Genomic DNA, 26,100 nt, shown 5'->3' with positions numbered 1-26,100 from the left:
CATACAAGTAACACAAGGCCACCGCTGTGCCTGTGCAGCTCCTGTTTTGACTGGTGTTGCGTTTTGAGTGGACTTGCTATTTATATAGCTGGGGATCTGGTTTAGGACTTCTGTGAGCAATTCTGCCTTGAGAAGAAAAAAAAAAAAGAAAAATAAAAAGTACATTAATTTTGTTATTCTTTGTTCCTATGGAAATTGGAGACCAGTTTTCTATGAGATTAATTTCATCTCTTGTGAATGAATTTCAGGCACTATGGAAGACCAAAAGAGTATTCTTAAGTAGAGTGCTTTCAAGGCAGACACAGAAAACATGACACCCCCCCCACAGGTCTGGCTTGCTAGAGGGGTTACTAGCCTGTCATCTTTAGCAGAGTTATCTCAGTACTTCTTTTGAGCGACATAAGAAGACTCAAATTTGGGCCTGTGAGCTGCAGATAGCTTTTCCTGAAATCAAAGAAAAGAATGTCTAGTTTGACTTTAAACATTGGATTGTAAATATAGTGCTGTTGTCCTTACTATTGACAAGTACTTCTTTGTATCTATTTCTATGCATGCTCCAAATTCTATCATTGGCCATTAGCTCTGAACAACCTAACAGGAGATTTTTGTTATTTGCAGTAACTTTAAATGCTTGCTTTCTCTTTATGGCTGCTGCTGCTGTTAAAATATTTATATCCTTGATTTTAAATAAATAAGGCCTCTATGTTTCTCTAAATCAATGTGATTAAAAAACCCCTTCTCCCAGGGAATTCTGGATGAATGCCAATTTAGCCTTAAAATAAAAAGGCACTTTTCTGCTGGAGAGTTGTAAGCACTGGCTGAAATATGAGGATGATTCTGACAGTGATTTTAGGGTAAATTAGGAGCAGTTCAGCTGGTAAATTGGTATTGGTGTAGATGAGATAAAAATCAGCCTTTGCATATATGAAACAATCACATATCACAAGAGTCACAATATAAACCTAGAAATGTGTTGCAGTGAATTTTTCATTAAAGATTTGAATCCTGGCAAACATTCCCCTGATAGCTGTTTTAAAAGAGGACAAATTCAAAAAGATGTATCACATATCAGTGGGCAATAAACACAAAGGATTCTTTTGTTGATGCAGCAATTGTTTTCTTGAATCATGAGAGAAATGGAACAGCCTGTGACAAAAGAGAGAAACATATCCTGGGTGAATTCTCTTATTCAAGAGGGAGGAATACCCCTTCTTTCAAAACTATCACTTATTGTTATGATTAATCATAGCGTACTTTACATGAACCCCATCCTTCAATGGCTCTTTGCTTCAGGGAGTTGTCAAATGGGCCTCTGTGAAAAGAAATTAGTTTGCAAATTTTACTGTCTGTTCATCTTGGTTTCCTCATTTAGCAGTCAAGAACAGGCGTAAGTACTTATAGGGCACCCATTGCCATGGTATTAGAGAGTCATGTAATCTACAACCCACTGCATTGCCCTGTAAGCTATAGAAATTCTATTATCCCCATTTTATAGATGAGCAGTAAATACACAGAGGAACTAAATGACATAGCTAAGGTCACACACATTGTCTTTGATTTAGTAGATATTTTGAAAGATCTGTCTTCTGTTGCTTCAGCTGTAGAAGCTCAGGATCACACATGCACGTCTGATCTAGGCACTTTGGGTAATTTAGTAGTCAGCGGGGAGAAGAAGAAACTTTCAGGGCACGATTCATCTCATCATAAAGTAAAACCTAAAGGACTTCAGATGAATCACATTGTAAAAGAGCCCATTTAAAGAATCTATCTGATTAGCTGAAAGGTGTTCTTCAATTACAAATGCCAGTATTTCATCAGATCATTCATACTTCTAGTACCTTCTTTTACTAGCTGAGATTTTTTTTTAGAGGATATTAATGCTGTACAGCATTCATACTAAAAATTCCACCTTCTTGATAGCATTTCTTTTTCTTAATGGTGCATATTCTCTCTCTAAGGAATTATAAATCCTTTAATCTACCTTGTATTAGAAACAGTACATTGCGACTATAGTGTCTTAATAGTTTATTACACTGCAAACTCCTACTGTACATCAGCTTCCATAACTATAGGTCAGACATTAAGAAGTGAAATGTAAGAGCATAAACTTCAACTAAGATTCACAATAAAACTAAGTCCACCTTTTTATTTCATGGGGAATTTTACTAAGATAAGAATCTAAATATTAGGAAGTGGTCCAGTAGTCTGCTATCATAGACACCATGTCACCATATTTAGTCTCTTGGCAAGGCTATCTCTTAATTTACAAAGTTTTTACATCTCTAATTGTTTAGCATACATTCTAGGTAAACTAAAATAATTTCTTACGCAACACTTCACATGCTTTACAGAACTCCAGAGAAATGAGTTTTAGTCAATTTTCTTTGCTTCTAAAACTGAAGTAATTTACCATGGTAATCTCACATTATCTACCACTCTTAAAATATATGTGGCAGGGCTTCCTGTTTATCAGTTGTCATGGTGTTTTATTTTGCTTTTTAATTCTGTTTAATTCCTTCAGATCAATTCTTATAGATTTGTGGTAACTTGTGCTCTCTATTCTTTCCTCTAAGATCGACTGCACACTTATGACATTCCTGTGAGGTGTGCTCATCTTATACTTCTCAAATTTTAGAAATTTTTTTGTGTTGAATTTAGTTTTTTCCTCCAATTAATTATGCCTGGTTTTGTATAGTAAATGCCTGCCCAGTAAACAGCAGGTGTTAGATAAAAGAACATCAGCTATGGACAGAAAACCTTAGGTTATATGCAACACAGTTAGCATGAGTTTAAGCAAGTATTTCTCTTTGGTGCTGTGAATGCTGCAGGTCATGCTGAGGTGGGCTTTTGTGCAGACAACTGTTGAAGTCTCACTTAATCAACCTTGTCAACAATGAGACCTTACTAACCTCTATATTTTATCTCTAAAATAGTAGCCTGAAGGTTTACTTAGGAAACTGACATAGATCCAGAGAAAACACTGTCAATGCATAACCATTAGGACTGTTTTTAATGTTACTGCTTTCCGGAAAAAGAGCACTGTGGAAGGGGTATGCAAGCCAGCAGTGAACAAATTATCAAGATTTTATGTCATTCCCATGTTCTTTGACAATACATGTATACAAACTGACAGAGCACAAAGTTCCTTTGAAAGTCAGACTACTGAGAAGTTGCAAAGTGATTACCCGGGACTGTGAAACAGATTAATTAACAAATAAAAAGAAAAAAAATACAGTGCTTAATAAAAACTTTCATATTCAAGGTGCCTGCCAGGTATTTTCTGCTTTCAGTGCTATTTTTGTCCCCACAGCAGGGAACAACATTTTCTGTTTTAATCAGGAATACTGCTAGCATATAATGGCGGAATGGGGGACCAAATGCAACTTACAATGTAATCCATCTTTTCAAAGTTTTTCAAAGGGTTTGTCGTCTCACTTGCACTCAGCAAAGCTAATAACAATAGTTGAATTTTGCAGTTGTTTGTTTTTTCAGTGTCATTGATGTGGGCTGCTGTCCTACAGCTACAGCTTTGGTCCCTTAAAACTGCAGAAATCCATACTGCTATGGTGACAGAGATCTGAAATACTGTGAAAGTCAGTGCAGTCCCTAGTATTTCTATGAAATTCAATTCTATTTTTGTGTTACAGTGCAGAAAGAATGAAAATTTTCTCTAGAGAAATCATCTGAAACTTTTCAGCATGGGCTTTCAGACCATCTGAAAGCCTTGCTAGAATAGGGGCTCTGTCTGTCCAGATGGAATCTACTCACAAATAATAGAGCTCAGGAAAAATTGATTTCTTCAATGGGCTTTATTTTGTAAGTAAAAAAGTCATTGGTTTGATATAGCAATTATTTAAAAGAAATACCTAATTGCATAAGGGAAAGTTTCCTAACCTATGTACACACATTAGGAGATGAAAGTGACAAAGTGCTACAGCAAAGTCAAGGGTAGGACATAGCTCCAGATTCAAATGCTAAATTTAGCTATCTATGATGAAAGTGTGTAAATAATGGTTAGATGCCTTAACTTCTCCTTGTGGTTAATAGATATCTAGTCAAAACCATTAATACAGAGAGCTTTTCAGATTCACTTCTGTACACTGGGTTTGGTGAATTACTGTATTAACAAGACCAATAGGATTGACAGGATCTGTGTTAATTAAAATGGGATATTAGAAAATACATGTACCTCCGGTTCTCATGTAGATATGCAAATTGTAGATAGCTATATTTTGAACCTGAATCTGAATCTCAGTCCTGTACTTGTCTCCTCTGTAACATTTCATCACCTTGATCTTTAAAGTTACAAATATATAAGATTAAACCTTTCCTGCATGATAAGTTTAGATAACTGTCTCTAGAGCTAAACTCTAGGGTGGAATGAATCCCTCTTTATGACTCTGTATTTAAGTAATGTTAAGCTTTATACCCAAATGAAGTACAAAAAGAAGCCACTAACCCATGTTAAGTGAAATCTGGCAGCTAAAATCAGAGAAGAACTTACCATCCAAGCAGCTAAGAAGGTGGTGGAAGGAAATATTTTTTTTGAGAAAAAAATACAGGAATCCTGGTGAGACCTGAGTTGAAAGCATGTCAAAAAGACAGTAAGCAGAGCTATATATAGACAACTTGGAAAAAGTAAAGTCTTCAGTTGAAGAAATTGTAAAGGAAGAACTGGTGTAGTATATAGGGAAGCTAAATGCTAAAGGAATGACTTGTAGTTCACAAGGGAATTGATCTGTTTCCTTCAGTGTGTGCTTTCCTAAATCAGGCTTTCTGGTAAAATTAATCTGGTTTTCTAGAGAGACAAAAGACCCAGTTTTACACTCAGTGAAGGCAGTAGCAAAACTCCAACTTATTTCAAAGGAGAAGCAGTATGTGTCTAATGAATGTGTGGAGAAACAGCTGCCTGTCTCTGTTATCCCATCAAATAAATTGACCTGGAATATTTTTGTTTGTCTACTGATAAAGTATTCTGCCATCTCAGATAGGTCATTGTGCTCTTAAGTGTCTTGCATTGTTTCTAAATTACTTGCTGCCTCTGAAGTTACCCTTTAATAAATTAACTTGCTTGATAGGTTAATAATCTTCTTAAATGTGACTGTTAATTCCCTCATAACTACAGTTTTATAGTAGTTCTTATTCTAAATCTAAATTGTTGGCTCAAAGCCATGCATTACTAGCTGGGCTTTGCAGGGAAAGACAATGTGTCTTGACCAAGTGTCAGTGATTCTTTTCAGTGTTCTTCAGCTCAAATCAGTCATTGAACTTAAGCTTGGGACAAAGTCATTAACAGAACAATAATTCTGAGGTGTTTTGACAAGGCATTCTATAAATGGTAATTAACATCTGCAGTACAGCTCCTGCCAGGGAGGTGAAGCAGCAGATATGTTATGTGAACTAAATCTGCCAACTGAAGTTCTTCATTTAATCTTTTGTATTTTGGTAAATCAGCACTTTTTTTTTTAATACAGGAAGGAATATGTATTATTTCATAAAGGCTGTTAATCTGAGTTTCTTCACAGTTTTTTAGTACTACATCTGAGTATGCACAAAGCTGTTTATATTGTCAGTTATTTTCAGAAGCTTGAATGTGACAAGCCTATGACATACCTCATTAAGTATGAGCCCCAAATTATATTATGCATTGATTTTTCTCTTTTTATTTCTTTTTTTAAATTGCTATTGCAAGATGGAAAATAAAACCAATAAATTCAAATATATGAAATTACAGTTTACCTTTATGTTTCAAGCTGGAACCTAAAAGAAACTCCAGTGAACTGTCAAGTATTGGCAACTCTTATGCTATAGGAATTGCCAGATTCATAGGAATTGTCAGGTTCTTACATTGGGCAAGGAATTAAGTTTCTAAGGAGGTAAGCAGTCTTAAATCTTGCCTTTTGGTATTATACGAAAACTAGTTTTAGGAAAGTAAAACAGCAGCTTTTCTTGGAATGCTCCTACCCAAAAATTGCTTTCCATATAAACAAAATTTCCCAAACTTTAAATGAGTGCTTTTTTGATTACTTGAGGCTGCATATAATCATAACTAAGAATGTAAAGAGGTTGTTACATTAGTAAGAGTTCGTGATCTGTGCTCATCAGAACAATTCTTTATCTCTCTCAAGCCATTTTTGATCCCTTTAAAAATAAATAATATTTTTACTATTTGTTTGCTTAAAAAAGTTCAGGCACCTGGAGATGCCATCCAGGATATTCCTCTAAATGTGTTAATGGAGAGCTACCATATGTGTGCTTTCAACACTCATTTCAGACAATCTTTTTACTATGTACTTAGATTTGGATGCAAATTAAAATGGCCTACTTTACAGCTTCTCTTGCATGAATAAATATAACACAGTAAAAAATAAATGTAAGAACTCTGGAAGGCTTGGTTTACTGAGATGTTTTGTTAATTAGAAAAAAAAAAGAGGCAAAGTTTTCAGCTTTCATTAAATGTGGATTCACTTTTCATGTGAGATATGGTTCGATTTTCTCTTTAAAATCACTAAGATTTTTCTTTTTCAGTCTTCCAGGTAAGACTGAAAGCCCAGAAGTATAGCTCTTGCCAAGGATTACAATAAGACTATCTAAAAGTATTCAGAAAATAGTGTGTACACACATTGCTTCTGTGTTAATTTTCAGGATATTGAATGTAATGACTAAATGCAACATAGTTTAATTTTCAAGCATGTTTTAACAAAATTTAAATGTTCTGACTCAGGAACATTTGTTTAATGGGAGTTTTACTGTAAACTATATAAATTCATTAAGACACTTATGGATATGTCTTCTGAAAAAAGATGCAAAAGAAAATAGTTTTTAAAGGAACTATAGCATAGGTGTAGCTCAGAGATAATGAAGGAAAGCACTTTCTAGTATTCCATGTGTAAAATGCCTGCAGTTCTGACAACTCTACTGGCACTGAGCTGAATTTTACAAAATGAACTAAATGGGATGCCATTATACAAGCAGAATTAGGAAATGGTTCTTTCATCTTTGGATTAGTTTAATAGCATCTCTGACATCTGTGTCATGTGAAATTTATCAAGCATACATTTCTGGTTAGAATGGAAGACAAAATCATCAATATAATCAGCCTTTCTTGGCACCTCATTTAAGCACTTTCTTCTGTTGTGTACTTCGGTTATTCAGATTCAGGTAGTCTAAGGTAGGAGAAGTGGTTGCCAGATTTAGGTCCTAATCTGCAACAAGAAGTGTACTTCAAAAGTCTTTTCAAGTCAGTTAAATGACTTATTTACATAATAGCACTTACACATAAGGCATCTGCCACAAATTTGCAACAAATTCAGTTTAATCTAAATTCAGTTTTAGCCTGAATTGTACTTAAGGAAAATAGGAAAACACAAAAGTGAAGAAGTGAAACATACATACTAATAGGGCTTCATAAAAAAAGACACATTTCAATTTAAATTTAATGTATGATTATATAGCTTTAATGAACTAGCATTATGTTTTTAAACACCATAATATATGTCTGCATTTTTATTTTGCTCTCAGATGAGTTGTCATCTGGAGTATAAGATTTGTAACTTTTTGATATTGTCTTCTTTTTTTTCCTTATTTTTTATTTATTAATTAAAGGAGGCAATTGATTTTTCCTCTTTTATTTATTCAAAAATCATGGGAAAAAATGTTTACTTTGGCACTTGATGCTGTACAGAGGTTAATCAAGTGCTAAGAAATAGTACTTAGGAAAAAAGTCTAAATGTTCAAAAATGCAACTAAGTGATAAAATTCGAAATGAAGCTACACTGATTTTTCCTTATGATAGTCTTATGATATAATTTTTATAAAGGTCCTGGAGTTAATAATGTGTAATTATTTTTCTCAAGATAAAATCCCAGACTTGTTACTTTTGGAGAGAAACAAGCCAACAATCCCATCCAGGAATGCCTCAAAATCGTGGTTTGTTTGATTTGAGAAAAAAACAAAACTTACAGGAATGCAGAAATATACTGAAATTTGGGACCAAATTCCTGGAAATCTGGAAAGGTAGTAGGACAGTGAAGTAAGTTGTACAGTTACGGTGAAATAACCTTTTCCATCAAAGCTATTTTTAATGAAGGATGCTACTCTTTATAATTAAATAACTCTAGCTGTGGTCCCTATCCTGTTTTCTTTTTTATACATTTTTGTGGTGAATAATAAGAGCAGTGTCCTGGTTTGAGCAGTAGCAGTCATTTTTTCTCCTTCTTGGTAGCTGGTGCAGTGCTGTGTTTTGACTTTCGGGCTGAGAACGGTTGCTGATAGCAAGTATGTTTTGAGTTACTGCTCAAATGTTTGGTTTGTCCAAGGCCTTTTCTGAGCTCATGCTCTGCAGGGGAAGGAGGGGAGGCTGGGAGGAAGGAGAGACAGGACACCTGACCCAGGCTAGCCAATGAGGTATTCCATACCATAGCACGTCATACCCAGGATGTAGCTGGGAGAGACCCGGGAGGGCTGGAGGCTCTGGGGGGATGGAGGAGCAGAGTGGGTTGAGTTATGGGTTGGTGGCTGGTGAGGTGTTGTATTCTCTTCACTTGTTACTTGCTTTATCATTATTATTTGTAGTAGTAGTAGCAGGAGTGATTTTGTTATACCTTAGCTATTAAACTGTTCTTATCTCAACCCGTGGGGGCTACATTCTTTGGATTCTCCTTCCTAACTCTCTGGGAGTTGGGTGAGCGAGGGGGTGTCATGGGTTCAGCAGTAACTCATGCTCTGCCAGTGAGGAGGGAGAGATAGGGCGCCTGGTCTGGGCTAGTCGGGGAGGTATTCCATACCACAGCACGTCCTGCTTGGGGAGGGGACTGGAAGCTGGCTGGGATGGAAGGAGTTAACACGCCGGGGCTGAGCTCGGGGAGGCAACGGGAAGCTCTCTCTGGGGCTTCCGGCTGCTGGCCTCGTGGCGGCGGGTGGTATCGTATTCTCTCTCTCTGTTTGTCTCCTCTAACATTGATTTGTTATTGGTACCGGTAGTTACTTCTGTTATACCTTGATTGCTGGACTGATTTTACCTCTATCCGTGGGAGTTGTATCCCTCCGGCTCTCCTTCCCATCCCTCCGGGAGTGGGAAGGTGGGGGGGGGGGGCGGGGGGGGGGGGGGCAGGGAAACAGAGGGGGAACTGTGCAGATTTAGTTTAAACCGTTTTTATCTCAATCCGTGGGGGCTACATTCTTTGGATTCTTCTTCCTAACTCTCCGGGAGTAGGGAGACTTGATTTAAACCATGACATTTTTTGGCGCCCAACAGTTGAGTGAGTGAACAAGCTGTGTGTGGACTTGGTTTAAACCATGACAAGCAGTAAGGTTATGCCTTAGAAACTGCAGTCTTTCATCAAGTTCTGTTGAACATAGCCTATTGCTATTTCTAGAACTTGCTTGAAAGAACAAAGTTTTGTGCAATCTTAAAATATGATGTCCTTTTAAAAAATAAATTATATTTTATTAGAACACAATACCTCAAAAAAAAAAAAAAACAAAACTTGAAATGGAAATAAATAAACCCTTTTTATTAGGCTATCAAGTATATATCAAACTGATAGCAGAATATTAGTGATATTTCAAGATTACAGGAAAATTGGCAATGTTTGAGTCTTACTTACAAAAGAACTGGAGATATTGAGGTGAATTAATGAATGACTCATCAAAGAAGATTAATATAAACTAACAAAACTACTAAAGTTTATAGATGGTTTCGGTTTCTTTAACCCTAAGGATGTTCTGAGGAAACTGTGGAGATAAGTACAATAAATAAAACTATATGCATCTCTGTTTGAATATAAAGTTTTTCTCTAATTTAAAACTCAAATAGTTTTGTGGTCCAGTACATAACTTACAAAGATACCTTTCTAAATCTGGCCCATAAATTTTATAATTTTCTTTTCTTTGCAGTTACACGTGTTCCAGGCTTTTAACTGTATGATCTGTCCTACTTTCAAGACTTCATGAAACTTCAACAATCACAGTCTTCCCCTCTTGCAAATAACAGCATTTCAGGGTCTTCCACTTATTTCAGAATGTGGAGAAGTAGAGTAATTCCCAAGTATTCATTTTCTGAAAGATAACTTGACTATAGAAGGCTCCCTCCAATAAGCCTCTTCCGGGCTTCACAGGATCTCCCTTCCTGAGCATGGTACCATTTGGGTATTTTGGATATTGTAGTCATCTGTTGCTTTATTTTACTGGCTGCTGGAACCATTTTACTAGCAATGGAAAAACTTTATGCAAGTGCATTTTCAGATATCAAAGTGAATTAACCTAACATCTTCTGGAACGGTAGCATAATGATCTGGACTCATTATTTTAAATACATAGAGCTAGATGTAATTGAAATCCGTTGATCCTTTTTTTATGAATGGACAGAAACTCACACCTCCAAAAAGTGAATCAGGTCTTTAGGGAGCTGATCACTTTGTGTAAATGCTTCTTTCTTCATTGATAACAGAAGGAGATAAGGATGCCTTCATATCCAACTTGAGCATGGAAATGAAGTTGCTCATTTTGTGAGTGATTCCTTTCACTTCAATGTGCATCACTTTATTAATTGCATTGTGTTATTAAGATGGAAGATTTAGATGGTTAGATAGAATACATATAAAATATGTATAAAATAAAAATATAGAAAGTGTATGTGGTATATATATATATACAAATAAAACACACACTATGTATAATTGTACAGATAGCACAGTTCATCATATATATCTATATGATGGTGAATTGTGCTTTTATTCAGTTATGGATTAGGAAAGTTAATAGCCTTACTTGGATAAAATCACAAGGTATCATGCCTACCCTCAAGGCATTATCTGTATTTATCACAAGTCAGAAGATCAGGGTTTTACTATAAGTTAGAAAGTGCTCAGGAGAAACAACTCTTTTAATTTAGACTCCTTTTAAAAATCATAAAAATAATATCAAATTCATGTTGACTGGTTTTATTCTTTTCTGCTCTATGTGAGTTTGTGACATAGTCAGGCATTATCAGATGCAAAACTGTTTATAAAGTTATAGTGTTGAAATAAATATTGTTCAGCTTAGTTTCACAGCATTCTGTCAGTTTTTCTCATTTTGAATAATACCTTTTTTTTCACTTTGAATACTCCTTTTTCTCACATGCAATTTGTAGAATTTACTCACCATAATTTGATTTTATGATAAGCAGTTAACAGAATCTTCCAAATAATTGTTACCTAAGTTGTTTTTTGACTGACACCAGCTTTAGGGCATATTAATAGATTGGAAAATGTGACCATGTCAAAAGTGGTGCTGTGTCAGCAGGTTGCCTGTAAATCGATTCAACACAATATTTTGATCAAGTACCATAAATATTTAGATGTAAGAGAAAAAAGATTGTAAATGATTGCGACCATGGGGTGCTTTATAAATATTTTATTATCACCATCCATCATCATGTTTTGGGATGTTGTGGTGAATAAATATTTTTTTTAGGCAGCAATATGAAGAGCTACATAGCGAAAAAATATTAATGCTGAAAATTAATAGTATTCCAAATATTTGAACACTCACTGGGCTTTGTGTCTCAGTAAGTGATCCAATCAGATTTAGAAAGTTCATTTGAATTCTCTGTGGCATTTTGATTTGCTAGATTGTCCTGTTTAAACTAAGTGTATGTAGGAAAATAAAAAAAAAACCAACAACCTTATTTTGAGAAAATAACATTAGTTGAGATAGCATTCTTCATAGGAATAGCTTCAAGAGATTAAAAGATGGATGAGTTCTACGCCATGCTAAAGATGGGTACAAATTTATAAAGATATGCTGTCTGCTCTTTGTGTGCCATAAACTCTGTCTAAATAACAATATCCTCTCAGGGAGAGAATCTGCTGTTCTGGCTGCTCATGTATTATTGTATTTGGACTATCTCCATTTGCAAATGTTGACTTTTCATCTGTGACCAAAGAATGAAATCTGTATGAGAGATATGTAAAACATTTAATCTTTATTTATTTGTTAACAAAACAGGTTTTTGCCAAATCCTGTTTGCATTTCTTTTCTCCTGTTCTCCCTGGAAGGTGACTGTCTGCATTCACAATGTGACACTTAAGCTGAGAATACAAATTGCAGGGGTCTGGGGGAGGGGGTTGTTTAGTTGTTTGGTTGTTTTTTTGTTTGTTTGGGTTTGTTTTGGTTTGTTTTTTTAATGACAGAGTGCATTAAACCAGAATAACAATCCCATATATTATTTTCCATCTCCTGTAATTCAAAATAGTATGTTACAATTTGCTACATTTGTCAGGAAAAGTTTATACAGGATACAGTTTTATGTTAATATTTGCTGATAAATAGAATTTTAAGACCAGAAAGAATCATAGAATCATAGAATAGTAGATTATGTAGTTAACCTACAGTTTTTTACTCCAAGTTATAAAGTTTCACCCAGTTAAATTCTGGGGGGGATTTAGAGGAGGGGGGAAGAATGGCATAGAGATCTGAACACAGGCAATGTACAGTCCATCCATGATAGGTAGCAGAGCTGGATTTTTATCACCAGTGAAGAGCACTGAATTATCCAGGTTTGGGTTGTTCAGTGAGAGCTCAGACCATGACTGCTTTGGAAAGCATTCTGTGGCATCTTCCTACACCCTTGGTTGCATGGACCCTTGTGATTTCAGAGTAAGTTTCCTGCATAATAGTCACTAGTCTAACATTAGTCAATTCATCTATCTATTCATAAAGAATAAACAAAGTTGACCCCTTGTATCTCACAAGCTCAGCAATCATGTAAGGTGTATTCAGTATTGATCACAAAATGGCTTGCTTGCTATCTTCTATGGACAGCTGAGGGCTAGAATCTAGCTAAATCCCTGTGACTTTTCAAGCAACCAAGAGAAACTGCCACTATGTTATGAAAATGTATTTCATACTCTGAGATGTCACTAAGCATTAAGTCCTAAATAAATCCAGTACTAAATAATTTCTGTTATAAAAACCACAGAACTAAACCAGAAATTTAGTAACATACAGCTGAAGTAATTTCAGGGGAGTGTTTAGATGACAGAAGCAAATGTAAATGTGGCCTTCCTATAGACTGAATTTTCTATTTCCAAACAAGCTGGTTTGGAAGACTTCACGGGATTATTAATAACTTTAAAATACTAAACACTGCTGAAATTCCTAATACTTTCTATATGTATTTGTTTACCCACAGCAATATGCAAACTTATTCTTGTGGCACCTGCTCTGCATCTAGCTGGAGAGTAGATAAAGTAGCTTATTTGTTCCCATCTGCAGAAACAGGCCCCAAAATTCCTTTCAATGCAGAGAAAGTAACTGGAAGTAGGCACAGAATGTTAGGCCAGATAAAAATAACGTATTGATAACAGAGCCATTACTGATGGAGGTATAACTTGTATATGGTAATGGTATTAAATTTCTAGGAAGGATACCTGAAAAAAAAGAAATTAAATATAACAACCTAAGTAACAAACACTTTCATTGTAAGATTTGTAATGCAGCCATAAATGAAAGAAACTTGAAACAAGAAATATAGAATACTTTCTATGTGATCATGGTATTAACAGCTACCTTTTCTGTAGCAGATTAGTAATTTCAGCATTCTCTGGGTGTGTAAGAATTCCCCTCCTTTGCAGTGTGTCATAATAATTTTTTGTTTCTCAGAAGAACACTTGTTACAAGGATCAAGGTTGGTTCTTGTACATCTATGAGAGGGAAGAACCAGAATCTGTCAGGAAGAAAAGGGAGCTGGAGCTGAGCCTTCTGGAAATGTTCTAACCACAGGTGGCTTCTGCACAATGTGTGAAACAAAATGCAGGTGCCCTATCTGTGATCAGCCTATGGGTATAAACCGGAGGAGAAAAATCCCAGACTACTACATTGCTATACTGTTCAAAGCTACAACCTTTTGGCATATGTTAGATGTACTCTTAAAACGCCAGACACATTTAGATGTTCAAGATATAAAGGGAAGTGAACACATACTTTTTTTGCTCTGAAAAGATTTAGACATGAAGCAATCTCTGAGTCAGTTCTGTGTAGAAACAGAACTTCAAGCAGTTGAATAGTGTTGCATTTCAAAATGTCCATAGAGTCAAAATTTTTGAAATTATAGTTTGAATCTTAAACACCTACATTTCAGTGGAACCCATCTGGATCACCTAAGCACTTCAAAGAACTGTGTAGAAAATCTTCCAGGTTTCCCTGTCTTTCCAGAAAATACTTTAGTTGCTGCATTTCTGTATTCTAGGCAGTACCTTGCACGCACTTGAACACCCCTGCTTCCTGTTCTGCCTGTTATTGTGCTAATTAAGGGTTCTTGTAGCTTATCTCTGCTAAGTAATGCAGATATAAGCTAACCTTATGTTATTATTTAGTTAAGTCATGATGAAAAAGAAGCTTGAGCCAAGACAGAGAACAGGAACTTGCAGAGGTTTCTTGATCTGTATGTCAGTACAGAGGATGCGATTCCAGGAAGGGAAGAGAGAAGCAGCAGGTTGCAAGGTGATGGTGGTAAGTCTACCAAAAACTGACAGCAGCAATGGTAGGAATCCAGGGACCTTGGAACAAGGTGATTTGGGTACAGAATGTGATTTTATCAGCACTGACTGTGGCAGGTGGAATGACCATGGAAGGAGCCACTAAAAATATATTTTTAGTAGTCACTGAATCTTGCAGTTAATTAATAATACCAGGAAAACACATTTCAGCACAGCATGGTAAACTTCACAGTAGTTTTGTATTATATCTTTTCTACAGTTTAGAAATAAAGAACAGTCTCATTTATTTGTCTGACATGTAAAAGTAAAAAAAAAAACCTCAAAATATTTTTTTTTTCATTATAAACTGTTTTCCAGGTTTTACACTTACTAAATACAGCAATTGCAAAACCTCTTTGAAATGTAATGATGTCACTTTAGTTCCAATAGATGTGGGGAAGGCTGTAAAAAAATGTGGTCTCAGATAAGGTCATTTAGTAAAGTAGTCCTTGAAAGCCTAAAAATACTTTCTGTATTTGAGGTTAAATAGAACTGGAAATGTCCCTATTTTCTTTTTTCTTTTTAAGGTACAATATAAAAAGTTAAATAAATATGATTGCCTGAAACACAACTTTGGCAGTGTTCAAACATACTATACTTAATGTTAGGATCACTCAGGCAAAGGGTAGCTATTTTTTTCTTTTTCTGAAACCAAAAAGTCTCACTGAGTGGAACTCATCCTGTGGTCTTGACTCTTTCAGAACTGAAGAATGAATTTTCTGGCTTAAAGAGAGAGAGTTTTGGAGAAGCAGGTTGAAAAGCAGCTGGTCAACACACCAGAAGCTGGCTGCTAATTGCAGCAGTAAGTTAATCAATGAAATGGCAGTTTAGCTTCTGGGTATAATAAAAGAGATAAAAGATCACAAAGAAATTCCGGCAGTAGGGTATGACCGACTCTTGAGTGGCATACCTTATTTTCCTTCTTACACCTGTCTGCTTTTGGGTAGGCAAGTCATGCATCTGTTTGACAGCTATTAACAAAATAAAATAACAAAAAAGCATTTTTGGGTAAGATCTGATATAAATATTTACAAAGACAATTTAAGGGAGTGTTTGTTATGCACTTTCGTGTTTGCTTTCAAAACATTTAGCTCCAGAGACAGATGGCTTGTACAGTTTTATCAGCACTTGTGTCATTATATATTCAAGCAGCCAAGACTGATAACCAGCCTCATGGATTAGGGATTGTTCAGAGAACAAATACTTAAAAAAAAAGAAAACAACACACACATCAATAAAATACTTCAGAGTGGAAAAACTTGATACAGAAATTTCAGTGACACTTTTATGAAGAGAAAGGAAATAAATTAATGCAATTATAAAATTAAAGCAGCAGGAACAGTTTTTTCAAATGGTGTCATTGTATGTGGTAATGAAACGACTTTTAGAAAATTGGGTGAAAACTATTGCTCAGCAATGGTGGAGGAGAGAGATAATTACCATTAAGGCAACATTACATTTTCTCAATACAAAGCAGCTAATTCTTCAGTGCAAGCTATTCTCAGAAGATCTCTCTCCCACCATACTGCTCATGATCTTTTCACTTTAGTCTACTAAATAGCAACCTCAAAAAAAATAAGGATTCTTAGAAAAGAATAAACTGCTTATACTAGATAACATAATTACACAGACTTTTTTTTTGTGAGATCTTTTTTTTCCAAAATCTGTTTTTCATCTTTTTTTTTCTGGTGTCTTACAGTAGGACATTTATAGATTCTCTTAAACGATGATAACCATCTTTATTAGCCTGTAATATTTACAAAAAATATTATGCTTGTATCTGAAGGCCTTAATTGGAAAACAGGTGTGATAGGCAATATGTGCATTATGAATGAAGCTGCCTTCTTCCTGAATCAGTAAGCATGATCATTCCTTGCGGTAGCTCAACCATACAATATATTATTCTAATAATCTTCATTTCTAAAAAAAAAATACTTTGTGGATTTCTTTTTCTCTTGTTATTAAAACAATAATTGTTGATTATATATGTGATGAAGTCTTGCAATGTATTTTGTAAACGTAAGCCTTACAATATTTTAGTAAGGCAAATAATAGCCCCTTTTGTTACAAATTGGAAAGCATGAGTCAGAGCATTGGAAAATATGCACACTCACTTGAGTAGGAGTCTGAACTTATTCTCAAATCTGGACATGCATTTTATTCACAGATTTTTTCATATAAGCATATGGAGACTTACACAATACCTCACAGCTATTTGAACAGCTATACAGCTAAAGGTCTCCTACAGTCCTCTCCTTCACCTCACTCTGTTTGTAACTGTCACTTGGTGCGACCTACATCCATACAAAAATTGTAATTGGTCAGCCGCAGAGACTACCATGGTCTTGTATTTGGCTGAAATCTTTGCATAAGGAAGGTTGATTTTAGGAGGACTTGCACACGGTAATTAACTTTTGAAGTCTTAATGGGACAGAGGTATTTTTGTTAAAACAAAAAATCTCAGGGACTAGTTCGTCCTGAACAGCTGACCATGTCAGCATTGCTGCCCTGTTCACACGCAGGGTATGAATTGCTACCCTGTTCTCACACAGGGACGGTGAAAATGAAGATCCTAGGCCCACTGTAGGAGAGGATCTGATTTGAGACCATCTTAAGAACCTGAACGTGCACAAGTCCATGGGATGTGCTGAAATCCATCTGTGGGTCCTGAAGGAGCTGGCAAATGGAGTTGCTAAGTCACTGGCCATCATATTTGAAAAATCATGACAGTCAGGTGAATTTCCCGACAACTGGAAAAAGGGAAATATAACCCCCATTTTCCAGAAGGGGAAAATGGATGACCCAGGAAATTACAGACCAGTCAGTCTCACCTCTGTGCCTAGCAGGATCATGGAGGAGATTCTCCTGGAACGCATGCTAACGCACAAGAAAAACAACAAGGTGCTTGGTGACAGCCAGCATGGCTTCACTAAGGGGAAATCCTGCCTGACCAATTTGGTGGTCTTCTATGATGGGGCTCTGGAACTGATGGACAGGGGTAGAGCAGTTGATGTCATCTACCTGGACTCGTGCAAAGCGTTCAACACTGTCCCACATGACATCCTTGTCTCTAAATTGGAGAGACATAAATTTCATAGGTGGACCACTCAGTGGATAAAGAACTGGCTGGATGGTCGCACACAAATAGTTGTGTTCAATGGCTCAAGGTCCAGTTGGAGACAAGTAACAAGTGGTGTCCCTCAGGGACTGGTGTTGGGACTGGTCTTGTTTAATATTTTTGTCGCTGACATGGACAGTGGGATTGAGTGCGCCCTTAGCAAGTTTGCCGATGACACCAAGCTGTGTGGTTTGGTTGATACACTGAAGGGAAGGAATGCCATCCAGAAGGACCTTGACACACTTATGAGGTGGGCTGATGCCAACCTCAGGATGTTTAACCATGACAAGTGCAAGGTCCTACACCTGGGTCGGAGCAATCCCTGGCACAGCTACAGGTTGGGCAAAAACTAAATTCAGAGCAGCACTGCGGAGAAGGACTTGAGGGTGTTAGTTGATGAGCAAATGAACACGAGCCACCTTCAGTGTGCGCTTGCAGCCCAGAAAGCCAACCGTATCCTGGGCTGCATCAGAAGGAGCGTGACCAGCAGGTTAAAGGAGGTGATCCTGCCCCTCTACTCTGCACTTGTGAGACCTCATTTGGGGTATTGTGTGCAATTCTGGTGTTGTCAACATAAAAAGGACATGGAACTGTCGGAACAAGTGCGGAGGAGGGCCACAAGGATGGTCAGGGGACTGGAGCATCTCCCATATGAAGAGAGGTTGAGAAAGTTGGGGCTATTCAGCCTGGAGAAGAGAAGGCTGCATGGAGACCTCATAGCAGCCTTTCAATATCTGAAGGGGGGCTATAGGGTTGCTGATGAGGGACTATTCATTAGGGACTGTAGTGATAGGACAAGGGGTTTAGATTGGATAGAAGGAAGAAATTTTTTACTGTTAGGGTGGTGAGGTACTGGAATGGGTTGCCCAGGAAGGTAGTGAATGCTCCATCCCTGGCAATGTTCAAGACCAGGTTGGATGGAGCCTTGGGTGATATGGTTTAGTGTGAGGTGTCCCTGCCCGCAGAACGGGGGTTGGAGCTAGTTGATCTTAAGGTCTTTTCTAATCCTAACTATTCTATGATTCTATGATTCTATTCAGGTCTGCTTCTTACAGTAAAAGATATCTAAGTATTCCAGTGCTCTCCAGGAAGTTTGTCAACTTAAAGATGGCTAAAGAAAGGATGTGCAAAATCTATTATGAGTTTAACATCATTAACTTCCTAGAACTGATACTATAAAACTCAAAACAGAGAAAGTAAATCTTCTGAAGAGTTTGACATGTAGCTTACAGGGTGACATGCATATTTAGTCCAAAATAAAGCCATCTTATTACTCATTGAAATTTTAAATGGAAATTCATGTCTTATCTCTTGACATTTATTTAACTAAACAGAAAATATAACTTACCCCCTTTAGAACTGTAACACTGAAGTCTCTCCTGTTAACCTTTTTTTCCACTGTAGACTGGAAGCACAAAGTGCATGCACTGTATTTCTTTAGATGTGCCATTCTGTGGTGAAAGGTTTTCTTTGTGTTTTGAAAGTATTAATCCCTGTCATATCTTTTCTACTTGGTCAGCAAGATAGTATTGTACTTTCAGAGTAGGCAAGTTGAAAATAGTTCTGCCACTTCCCATTTTCCTCTGAAAATGGGGAAAAACTAATAAAAATTAAATTTCTGTTGTCAGGAAAATAAATAAAAAAATCAACTTTTAACCTATAGATTAATGTTTGAGAATGTTAAGAACGTACCATGAGTACTTCCTTATTACTGGGTTTTTTTTATTAAGTACCTGCCTCATGTTGGTTATAACTTCATACTAGAGTATTCAAATAAGGGCTTTATAGAAAAAAGAATCTTTTCTAGGGAGATATCACAGTTCTCCTTTTAGATTCAAGGTTCACTGAAATTTCTGCTAAAATCCTTCTGTACAGTTGCTTTTTCTTTTGTTTTTCTAATGGTTCTGGCTTAATTATTTCACCTTGTATTGATCTAAATGGAAAGCAGCACTGATTCTGTACATTGCTCGTGATCTAGTTGTCAGCAGTAGGATTCCTTATGCAGGGAATGCAGAAGCAACTTTAATTATGGTTTATTATATACTGTCACATCAACAGTGTACTGCATAGTCTCTAGATATTCAAAGAGGCACTTCTCAGAGATAAGATTAGCTAATTACATTGTAACATACAGAAATATACCTGATTGCATTTTCTGTATGTGTGTATAAGAGCAGTGGGTTGATAATCTATGGAATTTATAACATGTCAGTTAAAAACAAAAACTAAATCAAAGAGCAAACAAACAAACGCAAACCCAAAAGAAACAACTAGGAAAGAAAATCAAATTTCATAAAATTAGTTGGGATAATTTCAGTATTCAGAAAAAAAAATGTTACTAAGGGTAATTCATTCTATATGCATGGAGTACAAAAGAGTGAAATATTCTTTGGCATCATAACACAGAAATCTTAGAGTGTCCTCACTTTTAATTTTGAGTCTCAATTATATTATTATAAAGATATGGTGTCTTTTGCTGATATAACACTGATATTTTCCTTCTGATTAATACTGCTTTTTTAAAATGCTTTGTAACTTCACTACTCATGTCTACCTGCTAACATTCCTTCTCAAAAATCAATCTATAATTTCCTTGCTGTCACTGGGCTGTTTAATCAAGGAAATATATCTCTTTAACTCTTCAAATATCTATAGTACTACCCATCTGTTTTACTCTGAAGTCAAGAAAATGTATCTCAAATTCTTGCTCAGAATTATAATACAATTAGTAGAGAATCGTGACAAAGCATATTGCAGAAATTGAGAAATGTCTAACAACACAAAACTTGACTTTTCTGCCTCTTTCCTTGTTTGTCCTTCCTCATACATCCAGTCTAATCTTATGGGCAAATAAGGCTATTTCAAAATGAAGTAAGATTGAGAGGAATTCAGTGCTGCTGAAGACATGGGTAACTTGTCTGCCTGACTGCAAGACACGTGCAGCTGGCCAGCTGTGTCCTCGGTAGTGCGTGAAAAATTATGTGGATATTTAATATGCATTTTAATTCAGCAGATTTCATTTCTGTCTCCTGTGTTCTCATATTCCTGAGTTGCAAAAAACTACGAGAACAGTTCTTTATCAAGCACAAGGTTTGCATAAGCCTTATTTTTTTATTTACACATTGATTTTTTTTATGGTTTCACAGCAGCTGAGATGTGTTTAATGGTCAGAAGACTTACAGATTTTGTTCTCTTTCATATTGCAATGTTTGAAGTGTTTCATGGTTTCATATTAAACCCTTCAAAGTTTAACTTTTCTCTTGCTTCTTGGGAGCATGTATCAGAGTTTTATTCACTGAGTAGGTGTCTAGAACTATGCGTCAATCCAAGTCTGTAAAACTAGTAGTCACTAGAGTAATCTCACATAGAGAGCATTCTTTTGGGCAAGCCCATTTTTTGGGTAGTATAGATGTTTCTCAGTTTGTGGTAGGCTGTTAGTTCACCAAGGCTCTGCAGCAGTCAAGTGAGTTGAAAACAGAAGGGAATACATCCAAACTGCAGGATTTAGCAAGCAGCATTAATTCTCACACAGAATCTGCAAGGGTTTGTTTACTTTCTCTGACATTTTCACCTACCTAGCTTTATTTTCTTAGTGTGACTGAGAGAGTTAAGATTATTCACAGTGGGTTCTGAAGCAGGTAACTTAGGGCTAATTGAACTGTATTTCCACTTTTGGACACTAAGCAGGACATATACTCCCTGTATATGTTTCTGGTGGTGTATATACCTGTGGGACATATACTCCCTGTATGTATTTATGGTGATGGATGAGAGGGAAAGGTGCTTGTTTGTAATCCTTGATCAAATTATTCGTAGCCTGTCATTTTATGAGTGACCTTGATCTAAGATGGAACACAGAGAGGGAATTCTACAGGAGCAAAATACAATACATATACTCCCTATATATGACCTACAAAGCAACTACTTTCTAACAGAATTAAAATGTATCTAGGATTCATCAGCACAATATTTTTTTGTGGAATCATCACTTATTTTCTCATGAGGGGTATGTATAAATTTAATGCCAAATATCACAATCTAATATTATGTCTTTTTTGTTTGTTTGTTTGTTTGGATTTTTTTCCCCCTTTCTCCTTCTTTCTTCCTTCTGCTTCTTTTTTTTTTTGTTTGTTTGTTTGTTTGGGGCTTTTTTTTGTTTTGTTTTGTTTTTTTCTACAGATGGGCCTCTTGGGCCACGAGGATTGGCTGAAGCTACAGAGATGTGTACTCAAGAATGCCTGGTTTTGGGTCACTCAGACAACTGTTGGATGCCTCCCACCTTGGGCCAATACCAACAGCCAAAGTCTCCTCTGTCCACCTTCACATCTCAGAAAGAATGGGTTAAGAAGGACAAACTAGTTAATGGACACACATTGACCAGAACCTGGAAAGAAGATAGCAACAGAAACCAGTTCAGTGACCGAAAGCAGTATGGTTCCAATGAGGGCCATTTCAACACTGGCAATCACATGACTGACATTCCTCTGGCCAACTTGAAGTCTTATAAACAGGTCTCAGGAGCTGTTGAGAGTCCAAAGGAGCACCAGCTATAAGAAATGGTTACTTTGGACCAATGACTTTAGCCTATTTAGACTTGCTAATACTATGTGTGTGTCAGAGCTTTATGTACTGGGTAGACCTCTAGAACTATGCTTCACATAGCAGAGATATGCATATCTTTAGGTTAGCACCGTGGAAGGTATGATGTCCTGCAACATGAAAGAGTGTTTCTACTAGTTGTGTGTTTTTGTTAAATAGATTAAAATCTGAAGAAATCTCTCCAGTTTGCAAATATCCTTTTTTTCTGTTTGTTTGTTTTTTGACCCTGGACTGCTGCTATGAACAGAAGATGCACTTGGAGAGTGAGAGAGCAAGAAAGTTCAGTGGATTACAATGATTGAAAAGCATATCCAGTTAGAAAATTGTGCTTTTGTTGTCATTGATCTATGCCTGGGACCATTATACTTGATAACATATTGCAAACAAAACAACTGAAACTGTAAACATTAAACCTATTGTGCTATTAACAATGTTTGTGGACACTTATAAGCAGATCAGTGTTCAAATACTTGTAAATAGAAACAATTATTACTTACAATTTTTGTGTACTTATAACGTTCACTTGAAAAGATACTGTAGCATATTTCTGTGTTTCACAGTTGCTTTTTACTTCCTTTCATTTGCTTCCTGTCATTTGCTTTTATTTTCAGTGATGGTGTTTCTGTGTTAGTAGTCTGTCTGACACACAATGTTCCAAGGAACTCAAAACACTTGTGTTAAAAGAGAAAAAAGGAGTGATGGGGTGGGAATGAAGGTTGGTCATAGAAGGGAAAAAAGAAAATCTATTTCATTCTATGTAGTAGCAAATGGTGCCATAATTCAGGTAGAATTTCTTCCTTTTCTTCTTTTTTTTTTTTTTTACTATTAAGAAATTAAAGAACTTGTGTAAGAGCTTAAAAACGTAGCTTTTTTTTTTAAATTCCACTATGTTTCATAAAACAGGAAAACTGCAAAACAAAAGAATATTTAAATTCTAGTAGAGGGTAAGAGGGAGGCTCTTTGTAATCCTTGATCAAATTAGCTGCAGTCTGTCATTTAATGAATAGCAGCTGACCTTGATCCTTTGCTGGAATATACAGAGGAAATTCTACAAGAGCAAAATACAATAATCATGTTTTTTTTCTGATTGGGCAGGTGTGTGTCTATAGGTAAGACAGTTTGTATTGCTGAAACAGCAGCATTTGTGTTGATCTTCATCTGTGTTAAAGTTATAGTAACACAAGTGTTTTTAGACCATAGCCACAGAATATTTAATGTGTTGTGCCTTCATGATGTAACAGAGCATTCTCCTGGTAGGCTAGTTGGGGGAACTAAAGGGTTAAATCTCTAATTATTGCTGTTTAACTGTTTATTATCATAGTTGGTCAATGCCTGGGAGGTACCAGTATCATGTCACCTCAGTCAAACCAGCAAAGTGACTCCTAATGTTAATAAGATTTAAGTTGCACGCAAAGCAAATCCAAATCCAAACATTTTAGGTGGTTTTTGTTAAGGCATGGCAGATGATCTACACAAATAAATAGCATGCAAAAAAAAAGAAAAAATAAGAAAAAAAAGTCCTTACAGAGAAACAAAAATGTTACTTATGCCACAGTGAAATACCAGTCTTAAAGTAACAAATTTAGCTAATCTGAAGATGACTTTATTCTTACCAAAAACACAAGCTTTTTTTCTTCTTTATTCTTTTGTGTATAGTAGTTCACTTTTTATATTTTTTTTGTTTGTTTACTTTTTTTTTTCCTTCACAGTATAAAAGGCATAAAAAAGGGTTAGGGGTGCATTGCTTATTGCAGTACTTATGTCAGTTTGTGAGGGGTGTTTGATGACTTTGACAGAATATATATCTAACCAGTTATCCTTGTTAATGCTTTGCCAGTTCAAAGTTATTTAGTTATTCAGCTCTTGCAATAAATGTTCTGAATTCCTTATTGTGTTGTGTTAGTTCTTGGGCAGATGCCTAAGGGATTTTATTCCTGTTAATTTCTCTTTCTTTCTGTCGTTGTCGATTGGATCATTTCTTTGTTTCATTCTGAATTTCCAGTTATTTTTCTAAGCATATCATGGTCCATTTGGTTCATATAGATAGGTATGAGAATGGAATAAACAACAAATTATGAATCTTGAGGGCTATATTCTGTCATTCTTATGGTAAGTAGGAATTTGCTCAAAATGAGTTATTTGAATTGGGTAAAGTTTTACTTACTTAGCACAAAAGTGACAGAATCTAGCCCTGATTTATTAGACATACTTAAGCACATGTAATAAGCATCCTTGCAAGAGTTTTTGCAACAGTAGAGTGGTAGCATATAGAAAAGTCAGCACTTGCCACACCTCAGTATTTCTTTTGAGAGTAGAATGAAGTTATATTGAAATACAGTAAATACATTGTTACAAGGAAAATTTGTGTGGTTACATAATGACTTTTAAAAAGTAAAAAAAATAAAAATAAAAGGAAAAAAGAAAAAAGCCCTGAGCAACCTGGAAAAAGATGTATCAATATAAATAACCTGTTTTTTAACATGCTCAGTTTTAAAGCAGACATATCTTGAGTTCTATATTAAAACCAGAAATACAATAATTATCTGAAAACCCAAATTACACTATTTTAAATTATAAGTGCCTTTTAAACAGGACATATTTGAAAAATCATCTATCACAACAAAAAGTAAATTATGTGGCTATCGCTACAGAAAGAGAACTATATTCTGTTCTAACCCATTACTTTGTGCTGCCATCACCTGTGCAGGAGGAGCACAAATATATATATGACTTAGATATCTAGCAGGTGGAATATTAATTTTTTGGGAGGAAGAAAGGAAGGAAGAAAGGAAGGACTATATCTTAATCCCATTTAAACCAAAGGATTTTTTTCCAGATGTTTCCATCTGGATTTGGCCCTAAACATGTAGTCAGTAAGTGCCCATTCGTAAAGAACCATTTGGTTTGCTCAGTCAATAATACTAATACTGCTGTCTAAAACTTACAAATTTAACCAAAAAAAAAAGACTTATAAAAAAGTAAAAAAAATCTATCATGAATTCACTGCTTATGCCAGATGACGAGATTTAAAGAAAAAGATTAAAATCTCACTGCACAGAATGAGAAGGCAGCTGAATGCTAGAAATTATTCAAGTTTACTAGCTAGGAAGCTAAACATTACTTAAAATTACTGGTAAGCAGTCATGGTATGGATGCCTCTATAATGCCAGTTCTAGCCTTTTTTTTTTTTCAGATAGGAAGATTGGGTGACATTTATATATTTCTTTATTAATGCACACATTTGAAGGACTACTAAAAAGATAAACCAAAGGGGTGTTTAATAGTTTTTTATTTTTCCTGTCACTGACCAAAGTCCTTTGTCCAAATAGAAAATGGAAAACCTGCATAAATACAGTTATTTAGCCCTACTTAACCTTATGCTGTGCCAGCTCTTACTAAACATACAGCAGTCACGACTCCCTTCCCAAGGAACTGTCTCAAGGCAAACAAAGAAATACATGGAGCAGAATTAAGGAGAATGCAGAAATACAAATCAACTCTAACAAATAGATAGGAAGAAAATTAAATTCACATTACTTGCTTAATATAGTTCTTGACTTTTAGGAAGGAATCATGATCAGAAAGAATCTTAAGGACTTGAGTATTGAGTAAACTAAACTCTAAGGGAGGAACTCAGGAAGCTTTGGGTATATAAATAGCATAAAAGCCAGAGACATATATCTGTGAGAGGAAAAATCAAGAGTGGTAAAGACTGAAAACAAATACATAGGGAAAAGAGGATCACAACATTGATCAGAAGTGTAATCTTCAGATGTTTTGAACAAAGGGAGGCACTAGTGGCTTTAACAGAAGACTGAGAATCATGGGACATAGCAATAGGTGATGTCAGAAGATCCATGG

General features: G+C 35.9%; 1 protein-coding gene across 5 annotated transcripts in view; it reads left to right on the top strand.

Annotated features, from left to right (window-relative positions):
* The window catches only part of PCDH9 (protocadherin 9), a 699,618-nt gene extending 676,611 nt beyond the window's left edge, over positions 1-23,007 (top strand). For all 5 annotated transcript variants that reach the window (XM_031048077.2, XM_031048075.2, XM_031048076.2 and 2 more), the window contains one exon: positions 21,820-23,007. In XM_031048077.2, coding sequence (XP_030903937.2) covers positions 21,820-22,193 — 374 coding nt within the window. In that variant the 3' untranslated portion in view covers positions 22,194-23,007. The remainder of the gene's footprint in view (positions 1-21,819) is intronic.
* The last annotated feature ends 3,093 nt before the right edge of the window (positions 23,008-26,100 follow it).

Source organism: Melopsittacus undulatus, chromosome 2 (genome assembly GCF_012275295.1).
Source record: "Melopsittacus undulatus isolate bMelUnd1 chromosome 2, bMelUnd1.mat.Z, whole genome shotgun sequence".
NCBI lineage: Eukaryota > Metazoa > Chordata > Aves > Psittaciformes > Psittaculidae > Melopsittacus > Melopsittacus undulatus.
Note: the sequence above shows the minus strand (reverse complement) of the source record. Positions and strands in the feature narration are given on the sequence as shown.